General features: G+C 48.6%; 1 protein-coding gene across 2 annotated transcripts; it reads left to right on the forward strand.

The window, feature by feature from the left end:
- The first annotated feature begins 97 nt into the window (after nt 1-97).
- On the forward strand, nt 98-19,393 carry GANAB (glucosidase II alpha subunit). 2 transcript variants are annotated; one of them, XM_064287914.1, is made up of 25 exons: nt 98-202; nt 3,357-3,461; nt 3,618-3,726; nt 3,977-4,104; nt 10,294-10,473; nt 10,927-10,992; nt 11,773-11,846; nt 12,020-12,103; nt 12,191-12,287; nt 12,555-12,735; nt 13,510-13,663; nt 13,869-14,104; nt 14,197-14,323; nt 14,426-14,505; nt 14,761-14,904; nt 15,036-15,132; nt 15,411-15,512; nt 15,689-15,932; nt 16,841-16,905; nt 17,091-17,167; nt 17,286-17,360; nt 17,537-17,650; nt 17,774-17,886; nt 18,049-18,149; nt 18,301-19,393. In XM_064287914.1, the coding sequence occupies exons 1-25, from the start codon at nt 165-167 to the stop codon at nt 18,408-18,410; spliced, it is 2,901 nt and encodes a 966-aa protein (XP_064143984.1). In that variant the 5' UTR covers nt 98-164; the 3' UTR covers nt 18,411-19,393. The 2 variants fall into 2 exon arrangements, with proteins under 2 accessions (XP_064143984.1, XP_064143985.1); XM_064287915.1 differs by lacking the exon at nt 10,927-10,992.
- The last annotated feature ends 1,383 nt before the right edge of the window (nt 19,394-20,776 follow it).

Genomic DNA, 20,776 nt, shown 5'->3' on the forward strand with positions numbered 1-20,776 from the left:
CCCTCCGCCCAGCATTTAGAGTGCGCACTCCGCCAATGCGACAGCCACGGGGCGGTGCTCTGGCCGGGCCAATAAGAAGGCCGGAAGGGGCGGGCGGTAACATACGTGGCTCAACGCGGGCAGGGGAAAGGGGGGACGGGGTCAAAGACTAAACCCGGCACAAGATGGCGGCGGTAGCGGCTGTGGCGGCGCGTAGGAGGCGGTGAGGAGCCCGGAATCCGGTGGCGCGCCCGGGACGCCCCCAGCCCCTCTAAGCCCCATAGCTCTCCTTCCTGTCTGTCCTTCTGAGACTTTGCCACCTCCGGCCACGCGAGGGCCATTTGTCCTTCTGAAGGCGGCCTCAGGCGCCCGTAGCCTTCCCGCGGTAGATCCGCGCGGCTCTGGGAGCCCTTGTTTCTAGGACTCCCCGCTTCAGCCCGGCGGCCCAAGAAGGCCGTAGCTGTGCGCTGAGTCTGGCCATGGCCACTCGCAGCCGCCGCCCTCTCCTGGCGACTCACAGCGGCCAACGCTGCCGCCTCCTGCCTGCAGTGCGCGGGGCCGCTGGGGTGGGGGACGAGACGCGCCGGGCCTCCGGGAACGCAGCAGGCTGCCCTGCTGGCCCTCAGCCGGTGTCTGGCAGTTCCGTCTGCACCACTCTTCTTGCCCACCCCTCCCAGCCCCATCCGCCGTGCCCTGGACCCTGCCCTGCTCTTGTCTTCTTCACGTGGACACCAGTCCTATCTTGTTCGGTGTCCATGGTCGTTGGGCACGGCCGGGGCAGGATCCAGTAAGTTCACACTCTTCCTGGATGATGTTGCTGAAACACAACATGTACCCGAAGGGTTTGGTCCTGCACTCTCGAGTTTGTATTACCGAAGAAAAGATTCGAATCACATTATCAGCATCACAAAATGTTTACTAGGATCTAACGGATGCGCTGGGGTTGGGAGAGGCGTGTCAGCAGCAGTGAAAAAAATGTGGATCATAAACTCAGTTCTCTGGGAGCCTGTGATCTGAAGCAATAAACTTGCCCTGCGGCTCAATCCTGACTTTTACTTGTGACCACCTCTTTCTCGGGGTGTTCAGGGCATTCCTGAGTTCCCAGGGCCTTCCAACAGGTCGTATTTGGAGGATTTCTTAGAAGTCCTGTCCCCATTGGCATCTCTCCAAACCCATTTTATAGACTGTGCGAATAGTGTATTTAACTCATGGTACTTCTAATTACTGCTGCTTTGGGCAGGTGGACATGGGCTCAGTGGCCCCGCATGCTTGTTACAGTCACTCCTCAGGATCTGTGATTAAGCCACATGGCTTGTTGAGTTTCTTGGTAGCGTTCCTTTTTCGTGTTTTGCTAGTGCTTATCATCTGCTTGGGAAACCCTGGTGGCATAGTGGTTAAGAGCTACGGCTGCTAACCAAAAGGTCGGCAGTTCAAATCCACCAGGCACTCCTTGGAAACTGTATGGTTTTACTCTGTCCTATAGGGTCACCATGAGTTGGAATTGACTCCACAGCGGTGGGTTTGGTTTTTTTTTTTTTCCAATTCCTGCTTGGCATAGTGTTTTCTTCACTTTTCAGTCTGGCATGGTCTGGAGTATGTGCTTTACATATTCTCCTGGAACTGGAGGGCTTACTGTTTTCTGATTCTGGTGATTTTCTTTACAGCTCGCTATCAAGTGGATAGGGAACACTGGTGCTGCAGTGGTTAAGCACTCGGTTCCTAACCAAAAGGGTTCGAACCCACCACCAGCCCTGCAGGAGAAAGATGTTGGCAGCCTGCATCTGTAAAGATTTACAGCCTAGGAAGGCCCATGGGGCAGTTCTCCTCTGTCCTTCGGGGTCGCTCTGAGTCCAAATTGAGTCAGTATCAGTGGGTTTGTTTTTTATCAAGCAGATATTGAAGCTGGTGCTGGATATAATGTGTATAGTAGATCCTACTCTTAGTTACCCAATTAGCAGGTTGCAAAGTTCTGTCGTTTAGAAGGAACCTGTTTTTTGCTTTTGTTTTTCCTGTTTGGAGCACCTTCTCAGAGTGTGCTTCTGGACTGCCTACATCAGAGTCACAGGGAGAGCGTATTTATAGTGCAGATTCCTGGGGCTCTGGAATCTTCATTTAATGAGCATGCAGGTGATTCTTAAGAGAAACTAAAGTTTGAGAACTCTCGTCTTGGATTTTCCTCAGAAAGGCCTGCTGATCTACTTCCAAGAAATCAGACATTGGAAACCCTACGAAACACAGTTCTACTCTGACACGCATTAGGTTGCCATGGGTTGGAGTTGACTCAATGACAACTATTTTTTGTTTTTTATTAGTCCCTCGTCTGTCATTTGATAGCATGTTGGGGAAATGATAGATTGTGATAACTTTCTTGGGGCGATGGTCCTCAGTGTGGCAAGCCCAGTATAACCTGTTAGTGGTTGGTATGCTGTATTGCGGATCATAGTTAAGTACATGGTTCCTGGAGTCAGGCAGAGCAGGGTTCCAGTCCGGTCTCACCTCTTACTAGCTGTTTGACCTTGGATGAGTTATTTATCCTTTTATGCCTCAATTTTCTCATCTGGAGGAAAAACCCAACCCTACACTCACCAAGAAAACAATGAAAGAAAGGAAAAAGAGGTAATTGTGAGGATTCAATAAAATAGTAAAGAAGTGGTTCTGAGCCCTGATTGCTCGTTAAAATTGTTTAGGGAGCTTTTAAAAAATGCTGATGACCAGGCCTCACTTCAACCAATTAAGTCAGAATTTTTGAGAGGGCTTGCCAGAAGTTGATACTTTTAGAAACTGCAGCAGAGTTGAGAAGTAGGGCCATAAACCAGGTAGCCAGGCCCCTGAAGGTCTATTAGGGTTCAACATTGTTACTCTTCTCAAACTTAAGGTGATCTTTTTGAAGATAAAAGAGTGGAGATCAGAGGAGCAGAATGCCTTGGAAATGTGACTGGCAGGCTAGCTGAGGGTGCATCTTTAACTTTCTAACTCTATAGCTCTATGGATCCCTTGCCAATGAAGCGCCGTGCTTGCTTTGTTTTTCTATCCCACACACATGGTACCACCACTTCCCCAGGGACTGGCTGTTACTGCTTCTTTCCTCTGAGAGGCTGATGTAACCAGCATCAATACGAGGACCTCTGAAGGCCAAAGATCCTTTGTCCACTTCCTCTGTCTTTTGAAGGGAAGGTGTGAGTGAGCCTGCCCCTCAAGGCTGCCCCTTAGCCCCATGTCTACTCTGCATTCTTTGCTGTTTGTTGGGACTCCATCTTTCTCCCCTTTTTCCGGAGCTGTCTTCTAGGACTGTGGGAGGAAGAGGCCTTTCCCTCTGAAGGTGGGGCCCTTCCTGACCCTGTGCTAGCTGTTATATCTTTCTCCTTTTTTCTCCTTAGGTATTGGCCAGGTTTGGTACTGGCTTGCTTAGGGGTCTGCCTGGGAATTACCCTTGCTGTGGATAGAAGCAACTTTAAGACCTGTGAAGAGAGTTCCTTCTGCAAGTATGATATTTCTGGGAGTGTGAGATGGCAGGTAGAGGAATGTGGGAGGTGTCTGTGGCAGGTGGAGTAACCTGGGGACATTGCAGGTGATAAGAGGGGCCCAGGGACTCTGGGATGTGCCTTCTCACCTTACTTTTGAACCATTCCGCTTCGCAGGCGGCAGCGAAGCATACGGCCAGGCCTGTCTCCATACCGAGCCTTGTTAGACTCTCTGCAGCTTGGTCCTGATGCCCTCAAGGTCCATCTGATCAACGAGGTCACCAAGGTCAGGGGAGACAAAGAAAAGTCTTGTGGGAGTGGGGAAGTGGTTGAGGAATAATTTGGGAAGGCGAAACCTGTAGCCAGGATCCTGCCCCAGCCTAATATTGGGATTTTACTTTGTGAGGAATTCGGATTTCAGTTCCCTTTGGGGAAAGACTCTGAGGAGGAGATCCCTCAAGAAGGGGTGAGTTCAGAGGTCATTCTGTAGCATAGCCTGTCTCTTTGCTCCGGATCCAAACCTCTGGCCCCCACAGGTGTTGCTGGTGCTGGAGCTCCAGGGGCTTCAGAAGAACATGACTCGCTTCCGGATTGATGAGCTGGAGCCCAGACGGCCCCGATACCGTGTGCCAGATGTGTTGGTGGCGGATCCCCCCATAGCACGGTAAATTTCCGTCTCCATGCCCCTGTTCTTCCCGGTGAACATTTTCTCGGTGGCTGACTTCCTTTCCCACATTGGGGTAATATCTGACTAGGGTGTTGCCACTCTCCTCATCCTTTCTTCATCTCTTTCCCTGTTTGACTCATTTTCTCTTTCACCCTATATCTTCATTCATTCAGCACACAGGTGTTTGTTCCTCTTCTGTGCCAGCCCAGGCTAGGTGCTGGCAGTACAACAGGAAATAAACAAGGCACAGATCTTGGTCTCCAGGAATACAGTATCTCCTTGATTTTTTTCCCTCCCTCCCTCCCTCTTACCTCAGATATTCAGAACAGAATTATTCATACTCTTAGGTCGTGATACAGTGTCATCGCTGTTTCACGTATAGCTCTTTATTAAGTACATAATTTAGAAAATAATACTATAAAAAAAAAAGCACCTATAAACCCTCCGCTCAACCCAGCCATATACTTCTCACCATCCTGTACCCCTGACTCCCCCAGAGGTGATTGTTATTCTGAAGTTTATCATTCCCTTGCTTTTTTGTTTTTGATAGTCTTATCGTGTGTATACGTGCAAGTATATATAAGCCTCAGCAATAGATTACATGGTTTTGTTTGTTTTTGAATTTTTTAGAGTATTTTAGTGAATGTGGTCTTCAGGGATTTCCTTTTTTTTATGTAACTTTATTTAACTCTGTACATGTATCTCTAGCTCATTTTTTGTTTGTTTATTGCGGTAAATATATACGTAACAAAACATTTGACATTTCAACAATCTTCACGTGTCCACTTCGTGACATAAGTATGTTCATCATATTCAGTCATCACCCTTATCCATTCTAAATTATGTTATTACCCTTAACAGAAGCTCAGGAATCCTGGTGGTAGCAGTGGTTAAAGCATTCAACTGCTAATCGAAAGGTCAGCGGTTCAAACCTACCAGCTGCTCGTGATAGAAAGATGTGGCAGTCTGCTTCTGTAAAGATTTACAGCCTTGGAAACACCATAGGGCAGTTCTCCTCTGTCTATAGGGTCACTGTGAGTTGGAATCGATTCGATGGCAATGGGTTTTTACGGTAACAGAAGCTCAGTGTTCTCTAAGCATTCTTTCTTTCCCACTACCTTCTGCCTACCTCGGTAACCACTAATAAACTTTGATCTCTATACACTTGGCTACCATTCATTTTTACTGCTGTATAATATATATATATATCTTATAATAATATTAAGTTGTTTGAATATACCCCAACTTTTTTATCCCTTTGCATGTTGATAGACAGTTGGGTTGGTTCCAGTCTTTTACTGTCTGAACTGTTGCCATGAATGTTCTCGTACATCTCTCCTGTGTACCTGTGTAGGATTTTCTCTTTGGTGATAGCTAGGAGAGGAACTGTAGTGTTGTAGTATATGGGAATGATTGATCAACTTTCTGAGTTAATGCCAAAGTGATCACATTAGTTTACACTTCCTCCAGCGATTTTTAAGCGGTCTCATTGATCGTATCCTCTCCAGCACTTGGTACCGTGGGACTTAATTTTTGTAAGTAAAATCAGTATACAGTGGTAGCTCATGGGGGTCTTGGCTTGGTCGTCATTCCCAGTTTGGTGAGATTGAGCATCTCTGTAGGTTTATTTGTCGTTCCAGTTTACCATCTTGTATGATGGTAGTTCACAGCTTAAGCCGTTTTTCTTTTAGGATGTCCTTAATCATCTGTAATAATTGGTTAAATAGTCTTGATAGTAATTCTTTATAATTTATATATGTTGTAGATATCTTTTCCCAGATTGTAGTTTGTTTTTTACTTTTATAAAGCTGTTTTTTAGGGGGAAAAAAGAACTTCTGATTTTAGAGTATTTTTTGATTTATAGAAAAGTTGTGAGAATTTTATCAGAGTTCCTCTATACCCTGCACCCAGTCTCCTCTATTATGAACATTATTGTGGTAAATTTTTCACATCTAATAAGTTATTTTTTCATTATTTCACCACTTGTCTCAGTTTGTTGCTCTGTGGTGGCTTGTGTGTTGCTGTGATGCTAGAAGCTATGCCACTGGTATCTCAAATACAAGCAGGGTCACCTGTTTTAGCAGAGCTTCCAGACTGACAGACTAGAAGAAGGACCTGGTGATCTACTTCTAAGAAAACTGGCCAGTGAAAACCTTATGAATAGCAGCGGAACATTGTCTGATATAGTACTGGAAGATGAGCCCCTCAGGTTGGAAGGCACTCAAAATATGAGTAGGGAGGAGCTACTTCCTCAAAGTAGAGCCTACCTTAATGATGTGGATGGAGTCAAGCTTTCGGAACTTATATTAGCTGATGCGGCATGACTCAAGATGAGAAGAAACAGCTGCAAACATCCGTTAATAATCGGAACATGGAATGTATGAAGTATTAATCTAGGAAAATTGAAGGTCTTCAAAAATGGAATGGGACACATAAAGGTCGATACCCTAGGCATTAGTAAGCTGAAATGAACTGGTATTGGCCATTATGAGTCTCATGAGCATATGATCTACTATGCTGGGAATGACAGAATGAAGCAGAACTATGTCACAGCCCTTGCCAAACATTTCAGGATCTGTCCTGAAATACAGTGCTGCCAGTGATAGGATAATATCCAAATATCCATACATCTACAAGGAGGACCAGTTAATACCACTGTTACTCAAGTTTATACACCAAAGATGAAGAAATTGAAGATTTTTACCAGCTTCTGCAGTCTGAAATTGATCAAACGTGCAATCGAGATGCATTAAATAATTCCTGGTGATTGGAATACGAAAGTTGGAAACAAAGAAGAATCAGTAGTTGGAAAATCATGGCCTTGGTGACAGAAAAGATGCTGGAGATCGCATGATAAAATTTTGCAAGACCAATGATTTACTGCAAATAACTTTTTTCAACAACATAAATGGTGACTCTACATATGGACCTTGCCAGGTGGAATATACAGGAATCAAGTTGACTGCATATGTGGGTAGGGATGATGGAGAAGCTTGATATCATCAGTCAGAACAAGTCTAGGGCCTGACTGGAACAGACCATCAAATGCTTAGGTAAAAGTTCAAGTTGAAGCTGAAGAAAATTTTAAAAAGTCCACAAGACCCAAAGTACAAACTTGAGTATATCATACTTGAATTTAAAGAGCATCTCAAGAATAGATTTGATGCATTGAAAACTAATGACCTAAGACCAGACTAGTTGTGGGGTGACATTAAGGACATAATACATGAAGAAACTAAAAAGTCATTAAAAAGACAGGAAAGAAAGAAAAGACCAAAATGGATGTCAGAAGAGACTCTGAAATTTGCTCTTAAACATAGCATAGCTAAAGCAAACGGAAGAAACGATGAAGTAAAAGAGCTGGATAGAAGATTTCAAAGGGTGGCTGGAGAAGATAAAGTATTATAGTGAAATGTATAAAGACCTGGAGATAGAAAACCAAAAGGGAAGAACACCAAAAGAGCATTTCTCAAGCTGAAAGAACTGAAGAAAAAAATTCAAGCTTCGAGTTGCAGTATTGAAGGATTCTATGGGCAAAATATTGAATGACACAGGAAGCATCAAAAGAAGATAGAAGGAATATACAGAGTTACTGAACCAAAAAGATTTGGTTAGCGCTCAACCATTTCAGGAGGTAGCATATGATTTAGAACTGATGATATCGAAGAAAGAAGTCTAAGCTGCACTGAAGGTATTGGCAGAAAAAAAAAAAAAACAAGGCTGCAGGAGTTGACAGAATACCAGCTGAGATGTTTCAACAAATGGATGCAAAGCTGGAAGCACTCAATCGTCCATGTCAAGAAATTTGAAAGACAGCTATTTGGCCAGTTGACTAAAGAGATCCATATTTGTGCCCATTCTGAAGAAGGGTGATCTAACAGGGTAACGGAATCATTGAACAATATCATTAATATCACATGCAAGTAAAATTTTGCTGAAGGTAATTCAGAAACAGTTGCAGCAGCACATTGATAGCGGTACATTGAACTGCCAGAAATTAAAGCTAGATTCAGAAGAGGATGTGGAACGAGGAATATCATTGCTGATGTCATATAGATCTTGGCTGAAATCAGAGGATACCAGAAAGATGTTTTTCTGTGTTTAATTGACTACGCAGAGACATTCGACTGTGGATCATAATTTATGAATAAAATTGCAAACAATGGGAATTCCAGAGCACTTAATGGTGCTTATGCAGAACTTGTATGTAGAGCAAGAGGCAGTCGTTGGAACAGGACAAGGGGATGCTACGTGGTTTAAAGTCAGGAAAGGTGTGTGTTGGGGTTGTGTCCTTTTCACCATACTTATTCAGTCTGTGTGCTGGATTAAGTAAATAATATAAGAAGCTGTACTGTATGAAGCAGAACGTGGCATCAGGATTGAAGGAAGACTCACTGACAGCCTGTGACATGCAGATGACACAGCCTTGCTTGCTGAAAGCAAAGAGGATTTGAAGCACTTACTGATGAAGATCAAAGACTACAGCCTTCAATATGGATTGCACTTCAACATAAAGAAAACAGGAAATCTCACCAATGAGCAATGTCATGATAAATGGAGAAAATATTGCAGTTGTCAAGGATTTAGTTTTACTTGGATCCACAATCTGTGCCCTTGGAAGCAGCTGTCAGGATATTAAACAACATATTGCATGGGGCAAATTTGCTGCAAAAGTCCTCTTTAAAGTGTTAAAAGGCAAAGATGTTACTTTGAGGACTAAGGAACACCCGACTCAAGCCATGGTGTTTTCAGTCACCTCGTATGCATGCGAAAGCTGGGCAGTGAATAAGAAAAGGTGAATAAGAATTGACGCCTTTGAATTATGGTGTTGGTGAAGAATATCGAATGTACCATGGCCCTCCAGAAGAACAAACATCTGTCTTGAAAGAACTACAGCCAGAATGCTCCTTGGAATGGAGGATGGCAAGACTTTGTCTCATGTACTTTGTAAGTGTTATCAGGAGGGACCTGTCCCTGGAGAAGGACATCACACTTGGTAAAGTAGAGGGTCAGTGAAAAAGAGGAAGACCCTCAATGAGATGGATTGACACAGTGGCTGCAACAATGGGCTCAAGCGTAGCAACAGTTGTGAGGATGGTGCAAGAGGAGGCAGTGTTTTGTTCTGTTATGCATAGGGTTATTGTGAGTCGGAACCTACTTGATGGCACCTAACAACAACAACAAGAATGAATTATTGCATTACTATTAACTAAAGTCCATACTTTATTCAGCTTTTCTTAGTTTTTACCTAATAGCTTTTTTTCTGTTAAGCGATCTCATCCAGGATATGACATGACATCTAGCTGTCATGTTTCCCTAGGCTCCTATAGACTCTGACCTTTTCTCAGACTTCTCTTATTTTTTTAAATAATTTTTATTGTGCTTTAAGTGAAAGTTTACAAATCAAGTTAGTCTGTCACTTGTAAGCTTATATGCACCTTACTACATATTCCCATTTACTCTCCCCCTAATGAGTCAGCCCGCTCCCTCCTTCCAGTCTCTCCTTTCGTGACCATTTTGCCAGTTTCTAACCCTCTCAACCCTCCCATCTCCCCTCCAGCCAGGAAATGCCAACACAGTCTCAAGTGTCCACCTGATACAAGTAGCTCACTCCTCATCAGCATCTCTCTCCAACCCATTGTCCAGTCCCTTCCATGCCTGATGAGTTGTCTTCGGGAATGGTTCCTGTCCTCTGCCAACAGAAGGTTTGGGGACCCTGACCACTGGGATTCTTCTAGTCTCAGTCAGACCATTAAGTCTGGTCTTTTTATGAGAATTTGGGGTCTGCATCCCACTGTTCTCCTGCTCCCTCAGGGGTTCTCTGTTGTGCTCCCTGTCAGGGCAGTCATCGGTTGACTTTCCTTATTTTTGATGCCCCTAAAGGTGTCTTTTGATGAATAGAAATTCTTAATTTCAAGATAATCAAATACATTTGTTACTTTATAGTTGGTGTTTTCTGTGATCTGTGTAAATAGTTCTTCCTTACATTAAAATCAGAAAAAAACTGATTTATATTTTCTCCTAAAGCTTTTATTTTTAAATGTGAAGGCATAATCTGCCTGGAGGCGATATTTGTGTATGGTGTAGGTAGGAAGTATAAAGAGCCAAGAGTAGTCCGGAGTCTTTTGAAGTGTAAATCTACAGATACACTGGGACTCAAACGAGAAGTTTCCATCACTTTCCTAGGCTTTCTGTCTCTGGCCGTGACGACAACAGTGTGGAGCTAACGGTGGCTGAGGGGCCCTATAAAATCATCTTGACGGCGCGACCGTTCCGCCTTGACCTGCTGGAGGATCGCAGCCTGCTGCTCAGTGTCAATGCTCGAGGACTCATGCACTTTGAACACCAGAGGGCCCCCAGGGTCTCGTGAGTACAGCGGTTTCCACTTCAGGGAACTTTACATGGAAGAGTCTAGGGATGTCATGGGATCTGGCAGTGGGTTCCTGGGAGGAGGCAGGGTGGCCAGACAGCCAGGTAGGGGTTGGGGGCTGGAAGAACCTGTCTGTCAGGGAGGGTAGGAACCAGACCTGGGTCAGTTTCTCCATTTCCTGTACAGACCAGGAGGCAGTCACTTTTGTCCCTGAGCTGTATCTTGGACATCACCGCTGGGAGGCCTGCCTGGTCCTGCCTCTCCCTCTTCCCCTTCTCACATCATCACATTTCCCAGATTTATTTTCTTCCTTTTTTTGTTATATTTTTTGGTTTCTGTTCTCCCCCATCTCTGGAAGTTTGTGGACTGAAACTCACTTTTATGTTTCTGTTTTTGTGTTGGTTTTGTGCCTCCTTTTCCCCTTCCCTACCCATCTCCTCCTGCCCCAGTTTCTCGGATAAAGTTAGTGTCACGCTCGGTAGCATATGGGATAAGATCAAGAACCTTTTCTCTAGGTAAATCCATGGCCACTGGTACTGTATCTGTTCCTCTGCCCTCACCCGCCCTGCGCTCTGGCCCTCAGGGGAGGTCGCCCCGATCCCTTCCTCCCCTGCCCTTCGCTCACTGTCATTCCCCAGCTATGTGCTGTTAGGGCCTCTGGGCCCCGTTCCCCTGGCTGGGAGCCTCCCCGGGAGAAGGAAGATGAAATGTTGAAAGGAACGGAAGGAGCCTCTTGCATTGCCAAGGGGTAGAGAGGCTGCCTGGCTCTCAGCTGGGGTGCAACTGAGGCTCTGGGTAGAGCTGCTTGCCAGCTGCCCTTGAAAGCATTCTTTGGCAGAACCTCTTGTGTAAGTCCCTATGCATATTTGTAGACCCTGGTATGGCCGGCTCGCCTTTGCAAAACCCTCATGTCAGGCCAGGAAGCTGAGGCCCGAGAGAGCAGTTGGAGCCAGAGTCTCAGTGAAGGCATCAGAGCCAGGACTGGCATCCCCAGGCCCCTGAACCATTCTGCTTGTCTCTTCTGGGATGCTCGCAGAGGCTGGCGACTTGGGCCTGTCTGCAGAAGGCACCTCCCATTGGCATTTACTCCTCATTTCCCTTTCTCATTTCTCTCCCCATCCTTTGCACACTCACCTGCTCACTGGGGGTCCTTCTTCATGCTTTAACATTTAGTCCCTTCCTCCAATGCCTTCGTTCCTTTGGACCCTTGGCTCTCTATTCCCCCATCCCTCCTTCCACTAGCCCCTTGTCCCTGCCCCCTCTGGATTGGAGCAGACAGCTCTCCTACCTTCCAGGCAAGGATCAAAAGACCCAGCTGAGGGCGATGGGGCCCAGCCCGAGGAAACACCTGGAGGTGGTGACAAGGCAAGTCAGAGGGGATAGGTGGTTGGAGGATAGGGCTGGCTGGGAGGCGGGAGGGGAAGGCCCACAAGAAACTTGAGTTTAGTCTTGCCGTTAGGGGTGGGATTTAGAAAATGGGAGGAGGGTGGGAGAGAACTGGGGTATGACTGGGCAGTGGTCCTCTTTCCTCTTCACAGCCAGAGGAGGCCCAGGAAAAGGCAGAGAAAGATGAGCCAGGAGCCTGGGAGGAAACGTTCAAAACTCACTCAGACAGCAAGCCATATGGTGAGGGGCTGGGCCAGCCTGGAGCAGGGCTGCAGGGAGGCCTTGCCAAGTACACGCTCTTGAGCTTGTCCTTTGCGTTGCTTCCAGGGCCTACGTCTGTGGGTTTGGACTTCTCCCTGCCAGGAATGGAGCATGTGTATGGGATCCCCGAGCATGCAGACAATCTGAGGCTGAAGGTCACTGAGTGAGTCCCATGGTGACATCAGGCTATGGGGGCAGGGAGAGAGGGAGGAGAAGTCAGAGGCTGTGGGGGGATGTGCATGCAGATTGGCTACCCTAGTCAAGTAGGGATCACTTCCTGTGCCTAGATCACCTTTGGTGACCAGGGAAGTCTTCTTTGAGAAAGGACAAAGGGACCAGTTCTTGGCCCACACCTGTGTCTGTGGGTTGGGGTTGTGGGTGCTGTAGCCTGGGGCCAGTCATGAACCCAGGTCTGCCTGTCTGCCTGCAGGGGTGGGGAGCCATATCGCCTCTACAATTTGGATGTGTTCCAGTATGAACTGTTCAACCCCATGGCCCTTTATGGGTCTGTGCCTGTGCTCCTGGCACACAACCCTCAGCGGGACCTGGGCATCTTCTGGCTCAATGCCGCAGAGACCTGGGTTGACATCTCCTCCAACACTGCAGGGAAGGTGAGAGCATAAGGCATCAAAAAAATGAGGGAGGGAGTCTTGCAGGCCTGGAGATCCGCGTGAATATGAGGGCGTTAGCTTTGAAGAAGCGAGGGTGTAGCCTGGGGATTGGGTGAGGGAAGGGGCCCTGGGCCTAGAGAGCAGCATTTCAGTTCCCCAGTCACTCCCAGAAGACACACACTCAGGGAAAGGCATTTCCTTTCTGGACTGAGGGGATGCCTCAGTTCTTCAGTACATTTCTTATTGAGTATGTGTTAAGTGCTAGGCACTTTTCTAGGTGCTGGGGACATAGGAGCAAGACAGATAGCAAAAAAGGCAAAATAATTTCAGAGGCAGTAAGTGCTAACTAAGGAACCCAGTGGTCCAGTGGTTAAGCGCTCGGCTGCTAACCAAAGGGTCGGTGGTTCGAACCCACCAGCTGCCCTTTGGGAGAAAAGACCTGGCGATCTGCTCCCATAAAGATTATGGCCTAGAAGACCCTATAAGGCATTCTGCTCTGTCCCCTAGGGTCACTAGGTGTCAGAATTGACTCGGTGTGTAGCAACAACAAAGTGCTAACTAAGAAATGACACAATCTCATGGTGAGGGTGGGGTGGGGCTGCTGTAGATAGCATGGTCAGACAAAGCTTCACTGAGGAGGTGACATTTGACCTCAGGCTGAAATGACTCCCAGGAACCAGCTGTGTGAGGGCTCTGAGGAGGAAATTGCTGCTTTTGTACTTGGGTCGGGAACAAGAGGGCAGCTGTCGGAACTCTCACGGGTCTCCTGTACAGACCCTGTTTGGGAAGATGCTGGACTACCTGCAGGGCTCTGGGGAAACTCCCCAGACAGATGTCCGCTGGATGTCGGAGAGTGGCATCATTGACGTGTTCCTGCTGCTCGGGCCCTCTGTCACTGATGTCTTCCGGCAGTATGCTAGTCTCACAGGTAGGTGGTGTCCCCACTGTGCCAGCCAGAGGCCTCTTGGGAGGGGTGGCTCTCTGTGCATTTTCAGAAGTGCTGTGCCCCAACCTGTTGTCTAGCCCTTCAGCCTCCTCCTAGTTTACAAGCCTCCCTCCATTTCTGGGTGTCCTCACTGACCCCAGGTTGGGCCCAGCCCCCATTGTGACGCCGCCACTCATTGAACCCACAGGGACCCAGGCATTGCCCCCGCTCTTCTCCCTCGGCTACCACCAGAGCCGCTGGAACTACCGGGACGAGGCCGATGTGCTGGAAGTGGATCAGGGGTTCGACGACCACAACCTGCCCTGCGATGTCATCTGGCTGGACATTGAACATGCTGATGGCAAGCGGTATTTCACCTGGGATCCCAGCCGCTTCCCCCACCCCCTCACCATGCTCGAGCAATTGGCCTCTAAGAAGCGGAAGGTGAGAGGCTGCAGCATGGCCAGTCTTCTGTGGGTGAGGCTGAGGCATGAGAGCCCTGGAACACTCTCACCACCCCTGTGCTTTGTTCTCAGCTGGTGACCATTGTGGACCCCCACATCAAGGTGGATTCTGGCTACCGGGTACATGAGGAGCTGCGGAACCAGGGGCTGTATGTTAAAACTCGGGATGGCTCTGACTATGAGGGCTGGTGCTGGCCAGGTAGGCAGGCCCAAAATCCAGGGAGAGGCCGTTGGGGACCGGGGAGGTAGGATGATGGCTGTTTGGCCCCTAGGGCTAACAGTCACCCTCACCCTCTCCCAGGCTCAGCTGCCTACCCTGACTTCACTAATCCCACGATGAGGGCCTGGTGGGCTAACATGTTCAACTTTGACAATTACGAGGTAGGGAAGGACCAGGACTCATTCTCCGCGCCACCTGCATCTGTCTTTCTCCCCCTGCCTCCCTGAGTCCGTCACTCTGCTTGGTGACCACGCTTTGGTTGGTTGTCTCTAATGTTCAGGGGGTCTCGATGATCCCGGATTTAGAGCGTGGAGAAATGCATCTTTTTAGATCCCTGGGAGCTCTCTGCTCTAACACCGCTTGTCTTCCCCCTCTTCTCTGTTCTTCTGTTCCCATTTTCTGTCTCGTGTTCCCAGGGCTCAGCTCCCAACCTCTTTGTCTGGAATGACATGAATGAACCGTCTGTCTTCAGCGGTCCCGAGGTCACCATGCTCAAGGATGCCCAGCATTATGGAGGCTGGGAGCACCGGGAGGTGCATAACATCTATGGCTTCTACGTGGTAAGGGCCTGGGAGAGGAGGGTTGACAGAAAGGGGGAAGCCTGTGCCCAGAGACTGAGGGCCAGGGAACTTGCTGCAGATAACAGCTAGCTTTGGTTCTCACCATGCCTCTTCTCCCCTCTCCTACCCAGCACATGGCAACTGCCGATGGGCTGATGCTGCGCTCTGGGGGCGTAGAACGCCCCTTTGTCCTAAGCAGGGCTTTCTTCGCTGGCTCCCAGCGTCTTGGTAAGACTTGGAATACTAGAGCTGTGGCAGATGGGTATGAAGGGCAGATCAGAGGAGCCGTGGGCCTTGGGTTCATCCACCCATGCCACCATCCACTGAGAGCGGTATGCTGCATCCTCCCAGCTGTGCACTGTGAGCAGAGCCAGGGAGTGGGAGGTCCAGGACCATTCGTATGTTCTTGGGACTCAGTAGGGTCCTGGGGGCCCCAGAGCAGATGAGACAGGTCAGAGAGGTCAGCCCTGCCACCATTTGTAAGCTCTCTCGCTTGTCTTCTTCAGGAGCTGTGTGGACAGGGGACAATACTGCCGAATGGGACCATTTGAAGATCTCTGTCCCTATGTGTCTCAGCATGGGGCTGGTGGGACTTTCCTTCTGTGGAGGTGAGAGAGGGAGGCATTTGGTGTGTTGGTGTGATAGGAGGCGGGGGCAAGGTGGAGAGCCCAGGGCCTGTGCACGAACACAGAGAGCTGAGAGTCCAGGGTGGGGCCGTGGGAAGCTCCTCAGGCAGCATCCCTTCACCGTCTTTTCCAACCTGCTTCCTCCTCCCCTCTCCCAGCGGATGTGGGCGGCTTCTTCAAAAACCCGGAGCCAGAGCTTCTCGTGCGCTGGTACCAGATGGGTGCCTACCAGCCATTCTTCCGGGCACATGCCCACTTGGACACTGGGCGGCGAGAGCCGTGGCTTTTACCATCTCAGTACCATGACATCATCCGAGATGCCTTGAACCAGCGGTATTCCTTGCTGCCCTTCTGGTACACCCTCTTCTATCAGGCCCATCGCGAAGGAGTTCCTACCATGAGGTGAGGCATCTGTGTGGAATGGGCTGAGCTGGCTTGGCACAGTGGGGACTCAGCTACATCTCTGGGCCTCTTTCTTCACTCACCAGGGCCTTGTAAATCTGATTTCAAGGTCAATAGTGAAGGGGAGACTAAAGAGGATGAATTTTAGCAGTAAACTTATATGGAGCACTTACCCTGTGCCAGGCATTATTCATCACTGTGTCCCCAGAGCCTAAGAAGACAGACAAGTGTATCCTACCCTTGTGGAACTTACATTCTAATGAGGAAGACAGACAAGCTCGTAAACAAATGTATACATGAGAAAACTGCAAACAGTGGCAAGCTCTTTGAAGAAAATAAAACTGCGTAATGGCATTAGGTGGTCACAAAAGGTCTCCGAGAAGAAGACCATGTGAGCTGAGACCTCAATGTTGAAAGTAAGGTAGACTTTTGTGACCTAGCAGAAAAATGTTCCAAGCAGAGGAGATCGCAAGTACAAAAAATCTTGACGTGGAAATGAGTCTGTTCAAGGAATAGAAAAAAGCCACCAGAGTGTCTCAGGGGTAAGGAATGAGAGAGAAAGGTAGAATTTGAAGTTGGAGAGAAAAGTAAATGTTAGCCGCCATTCATGATCCTTGGAGGGTCTTGTAGAGAAGGGTGATACAATGTGGGAGGAGGCCAGTGGAAGGCAGCTGTGCAGAGTAGCTTGAAGAGGGGACAAAAGAGGAGACAGGAAGGTGCGTTAGAAAGTTAAATGACTAGGCCAAGGATGTACTGTATAGCTGAGGTTTGAAACCCGGTTAGGCTGTCTGGTTGCAAGCTTCTGGGTCTGACCCCTGTGCTATTCTTATTGCCCGTTTTTGGGGGAACATCTTTGACTTCTGTCAAAACAGCAAGTTTCTTCCTTTCTTGTCTTGCTTTCTTCCTAGACCCCTGTGGGTGCAGTATCCTCAGGATGTGACCACCTTCAGTATAGATGATCAGTTCCTGCTTGGTGAGAGATGGGGAAGACAGCTGGTGGTCGGTTGGGATAGGGCTGAGAAAAGAAGTAAGCACTTATGGAGATCAGTCTGTGGATACCTAGGGAAGGAGGAGAGAGGGAGGCTGGTGCCTTGACATTCCCTGGTCTGGGAACTGATCCTCTCCATTCGGAGTTGATTCTGTCCTGGTATGTTTTAGGTGATGCGTTGCTGGTTCACCCTGTAGCTGATGCTGGAGCCCATGGCGTGCAGGTCTATCTGCCTGGCCAAGGGGAGGTAAGTTCAGGAAGAGTGGGGTTGGGAAAGATGGTAGAAGCCAAAAGCAGCAAAAAGGATGGGGGCCCCTGTGCACTGACTGAATGACCCAGTATCTTCTCTCTTCTGGTGCCCACAGGTGTGGTATGACATCCACAGCTACCAGAAGCATCATGGTCCCCAGACTCTGTATCTGCCTGTGACTCTAAGCAGTGTGAGTATGCCTGGCCCCTTTGCCAGCTCCATCTGCCTGTAGGTTTCCAGAGGGGAGAGAATGTGAGCTTTGGGGTCCAGTACCTAAGTGGGCACAGGTGGGTGAGAGCAAAAGATACTGAGGGCCCAAGGTTGGACAAAGGGGGTGACTTCACCGCAGCAATGCTCTTGCCCTAGATCCCTGTGTTCCAGCGTGGAGGGACAATCGTGCCTCGGTGGATGCGAGTGCGACGTTCTTCAGAGTGTATGAAGGAGGACCCCATCACTCTCTTCGTTGCACTAAGTCCCCAGGTGAATTCCCAGGCAGGGAGTCTCCTCAGCCATCTACTTACGTTCCTAGGATTCAGTTCTGTGGGGCTGTACCCCTGGCTCCCTCTTGGGCTCAGGCTTTCACCTGTTCCACTTTCTCCCCAGGGTACGGCCCAAGGAGAGCTCTACCTGGATGATGGACACACGTTCAGCTATCAGACTCGCCATGAGTTCTTGCTGCGTCGATTCTCATTCTCTGGCAACACCCTCGTTTCCAGGTAATGGGCTAGCCGTTCTTCTTTGGCACCCTCTGGAGGGGGCCAGGTCTTGAGGACGTTCACAGTTCACTGGACTCTTCTTCACATCCTGAACTTGCTTTGATCTCTTGCTTCTGCTCTGACATCATTCCCCCTGACGGGCATCTGCTTTTGCCCTTCCAGCTCAGCTGACCCCAAAGGCCACTTTGACACACCAATCTGGATTGAGCGGGTGGTGATCATAGGGGCTGGCAAGCCAGCAGCAGTGGTACTCCAGACAAAAGGTGTGTGAGTGGGCTGACCCCGGGGGCGGAGAAAGCGGGGAAGCAGGGAAAGGGTTGGGGGCGGCTTTGCCTGTGGGAAACAAGGTGGATTGCTGGGCAACTAACTGAGCATGCAGCTGCTCTGACTGTGCCCTTGTTCTTTCTCCCCCAGGATCTCCTGAAAGCCGCCTGTCCTTCCAACACGACCCTGAGACCTCTGTGCTGATCTTGCGCAAGCCTGGTGTCAGTGTGGCCTCTGACTGGATCATTCACCTGCGATAACCCAAGAGATGTTCCGGGTTGGGGAGGGAGGTGCTGTGATGGTTACTCTTCCTTCTACCTTGGAGTTCGACCCTCCCTAGACTTTACCTTTCTTATCCCACCACCCAGATTCTGCCAACATCTGGGCAGGATGAGAGGGCTGTCCCTGGGCTCCTAACTCCTTTTGGGATCTCCTGACCTCTCCCACTCCATTGACACCATGCCATTCCCTTCATCCCCAGCATCCTGCTCTAACTGGAGCATGTCACCTGTGAAGGCCTGGGGACCACAGGTCCCTTGCTTCCCCTCTTTCCCTTCCGTGGGGGCCCCTGAGTGTCCTTCCCCAAACCCTATTCACTTATGCCTCTGTGTGTTGATGCCATTTCTTGGACAATGAAGGCAGTGAGTTTAGGCCCCTTTTCTCCTTCTCCTTTCCTCCCTATCAGAGTGTTCTTCCTCCTTTTGTTTCTTTCCCCTGCCTCTTCCTTGTCAGCCCTCCCCTTTTTATGCCCCACTGAAACACTGGGACCACCCTTACCTGGTAAAGGGTGAATGGATCAGAGGAGTGCGTTCGCTGGAGAATATCCTCCTCCCTCTCATCCCCCCCTTTTCCTGTCCCTGGTTCCTTCTAGAGCTGCTGTAGTTCTGACAGGGGCAGTTCTCCCTTCCCTGCCCCTTGGGGGAAAGAAGTTTCCATTCCTCAAGAGAGGATGGATATTGAACTTCTTTTGCACCCTCCTTGTCCCTTGGGGTGCATTCAAGATGGAGAAATCAATTGTGGTTTCATTGAATCACGGTCACCTGTATTTATTGCTGGGAGAAGGCTGAGGGTGGGGAGAGATGATCATGTGTGCCCAGGGTCGGCCCGAAACCCTGGGTGGGGGTGGGGTGGGGGGACTAATGGGATGAGGGGGGATGTTCATGGGAATTTTTTACATCGTCTTGGCCCCCAGCTGTGACAAGTTTTGATAAAAGGAGAAACAATAATAAAGAGATAAACCATATAGTGTCAGGAATCTGCATTCTGGTTCTGGCCTGAGCCACGGATCCTAGAAGCTCAGTGACATCTGGCTTCAGTGTAAACCTCATTGACTCACAAAATGAGCACACACACACCTTCCTCAGCCTGCTAAACCAAAAAAAAAAAAAAAAACCAAACTCACTGCTGTTCAGTTGATTCTGACTCATAGCGACCCCACAGGGTTTCCGAAGCTGTAAATCTTTATGGAAGCAGACTCCTACATCTTTCTCCTGTGAAGCCACTGGTGGTTTCGAACCTCTCCGTGAGCAGTTGATTGGTTTAACTACTGTGCCACCTGGGCCCCTCCTCAGCCTGCTAGATGCTCATATTTTCATAGAGGAGCCCAGCAAGGTTATCAGATTTTAGTTGTGTGCCATCAAGTTGATTCCCACTCTTAGTGACCCTGTAGGGTAGGGTGGGACTGCTCCATAGGGTTTCCTAGGCCCTGGTGGTGCAGTGTTAAGCACTCGGCTTACAAGCCACCCAGTGGCTCCAGGGGAGAAAGACTGGTGATTGGTTCCTGTAAAGATTGCAACCTAGAAAACCCTATGGGGCAGTACTATGTCACATGGGGCCGCTGTGAGGCAGAATTCACTTGACAGCACCCAACAACTACTCTTCATGGGAGCAGATCTCTAGGTCTTTTCTCCTGAGGAGCAGGTGATGGGAACTGCCAGCTTTTCAGTTAGTAGCTCAGTGCTTAACCCCGATGCCACCAGGGCTCCTAGTACCTGTGGTTAATAAGTGGTGAGCAGAGCTGATCATGCCCCTCTTGGATACAAATAATCCTAGGACCAGATGTTCTCGCACTGAAGGCTGCTTTTCTTTACCTGGCAGCACTTCTTAAAAATTGCGCATCAAAATATGGTATGAGAAACTGACTTGAATTGCAAACTCTCAAAGCACAATTAAAAAAAAAAACGGAAAAATATTTCCCATTGTTGTAGTGACAGGAAAGTTTCCTCAATTTTGTAGACTGACCAACAATCTTACACGGATATTTTCCAAGAAATAGTTTTCGTTTTTACAGAAAATTTCTTAAGATGGCTTGTGCCTATGAGGAGGCAGGAGATTATCAACTGGGAATTCCCAGGCTGAGGCGTTCCCAATTAATTGCCTGGGAGGTAGTCTACTGCCTTGGCATCCCCACTCCTTGTCATCTGGTGAAAAATGAGCAGAGGAAACTGGATCGTGGAATCAGACGCCTAGATAGAACACAGAAGAAAGCTGCCCAGAGGCAATTTATATACTTTGCTTCAGTTTCTTATCTATAAAATGGGAACACCACCACTTAATTATGATTTCATGAGAGATGCCCAGAGCACAGGCCTGGAACATGATAGGTCCTAGATTTCATTCATTCCTG

Source organism: Loxodonta africana, chromosome 7, assembly GCF_030014295.1.
Source record: "Loxodonta africana isolate mLoxAfr1 chromosome 7, mLoxAfr1.hap2, whole genome shotgun sequence".
Classification (NCBI taxonomy): domain Eukaryota; kingdom Metazoa; phylum Chordata; class Mammalia; order Proboscidea; family Elephantidae; genus Loxodonta; species Loxodonta africana.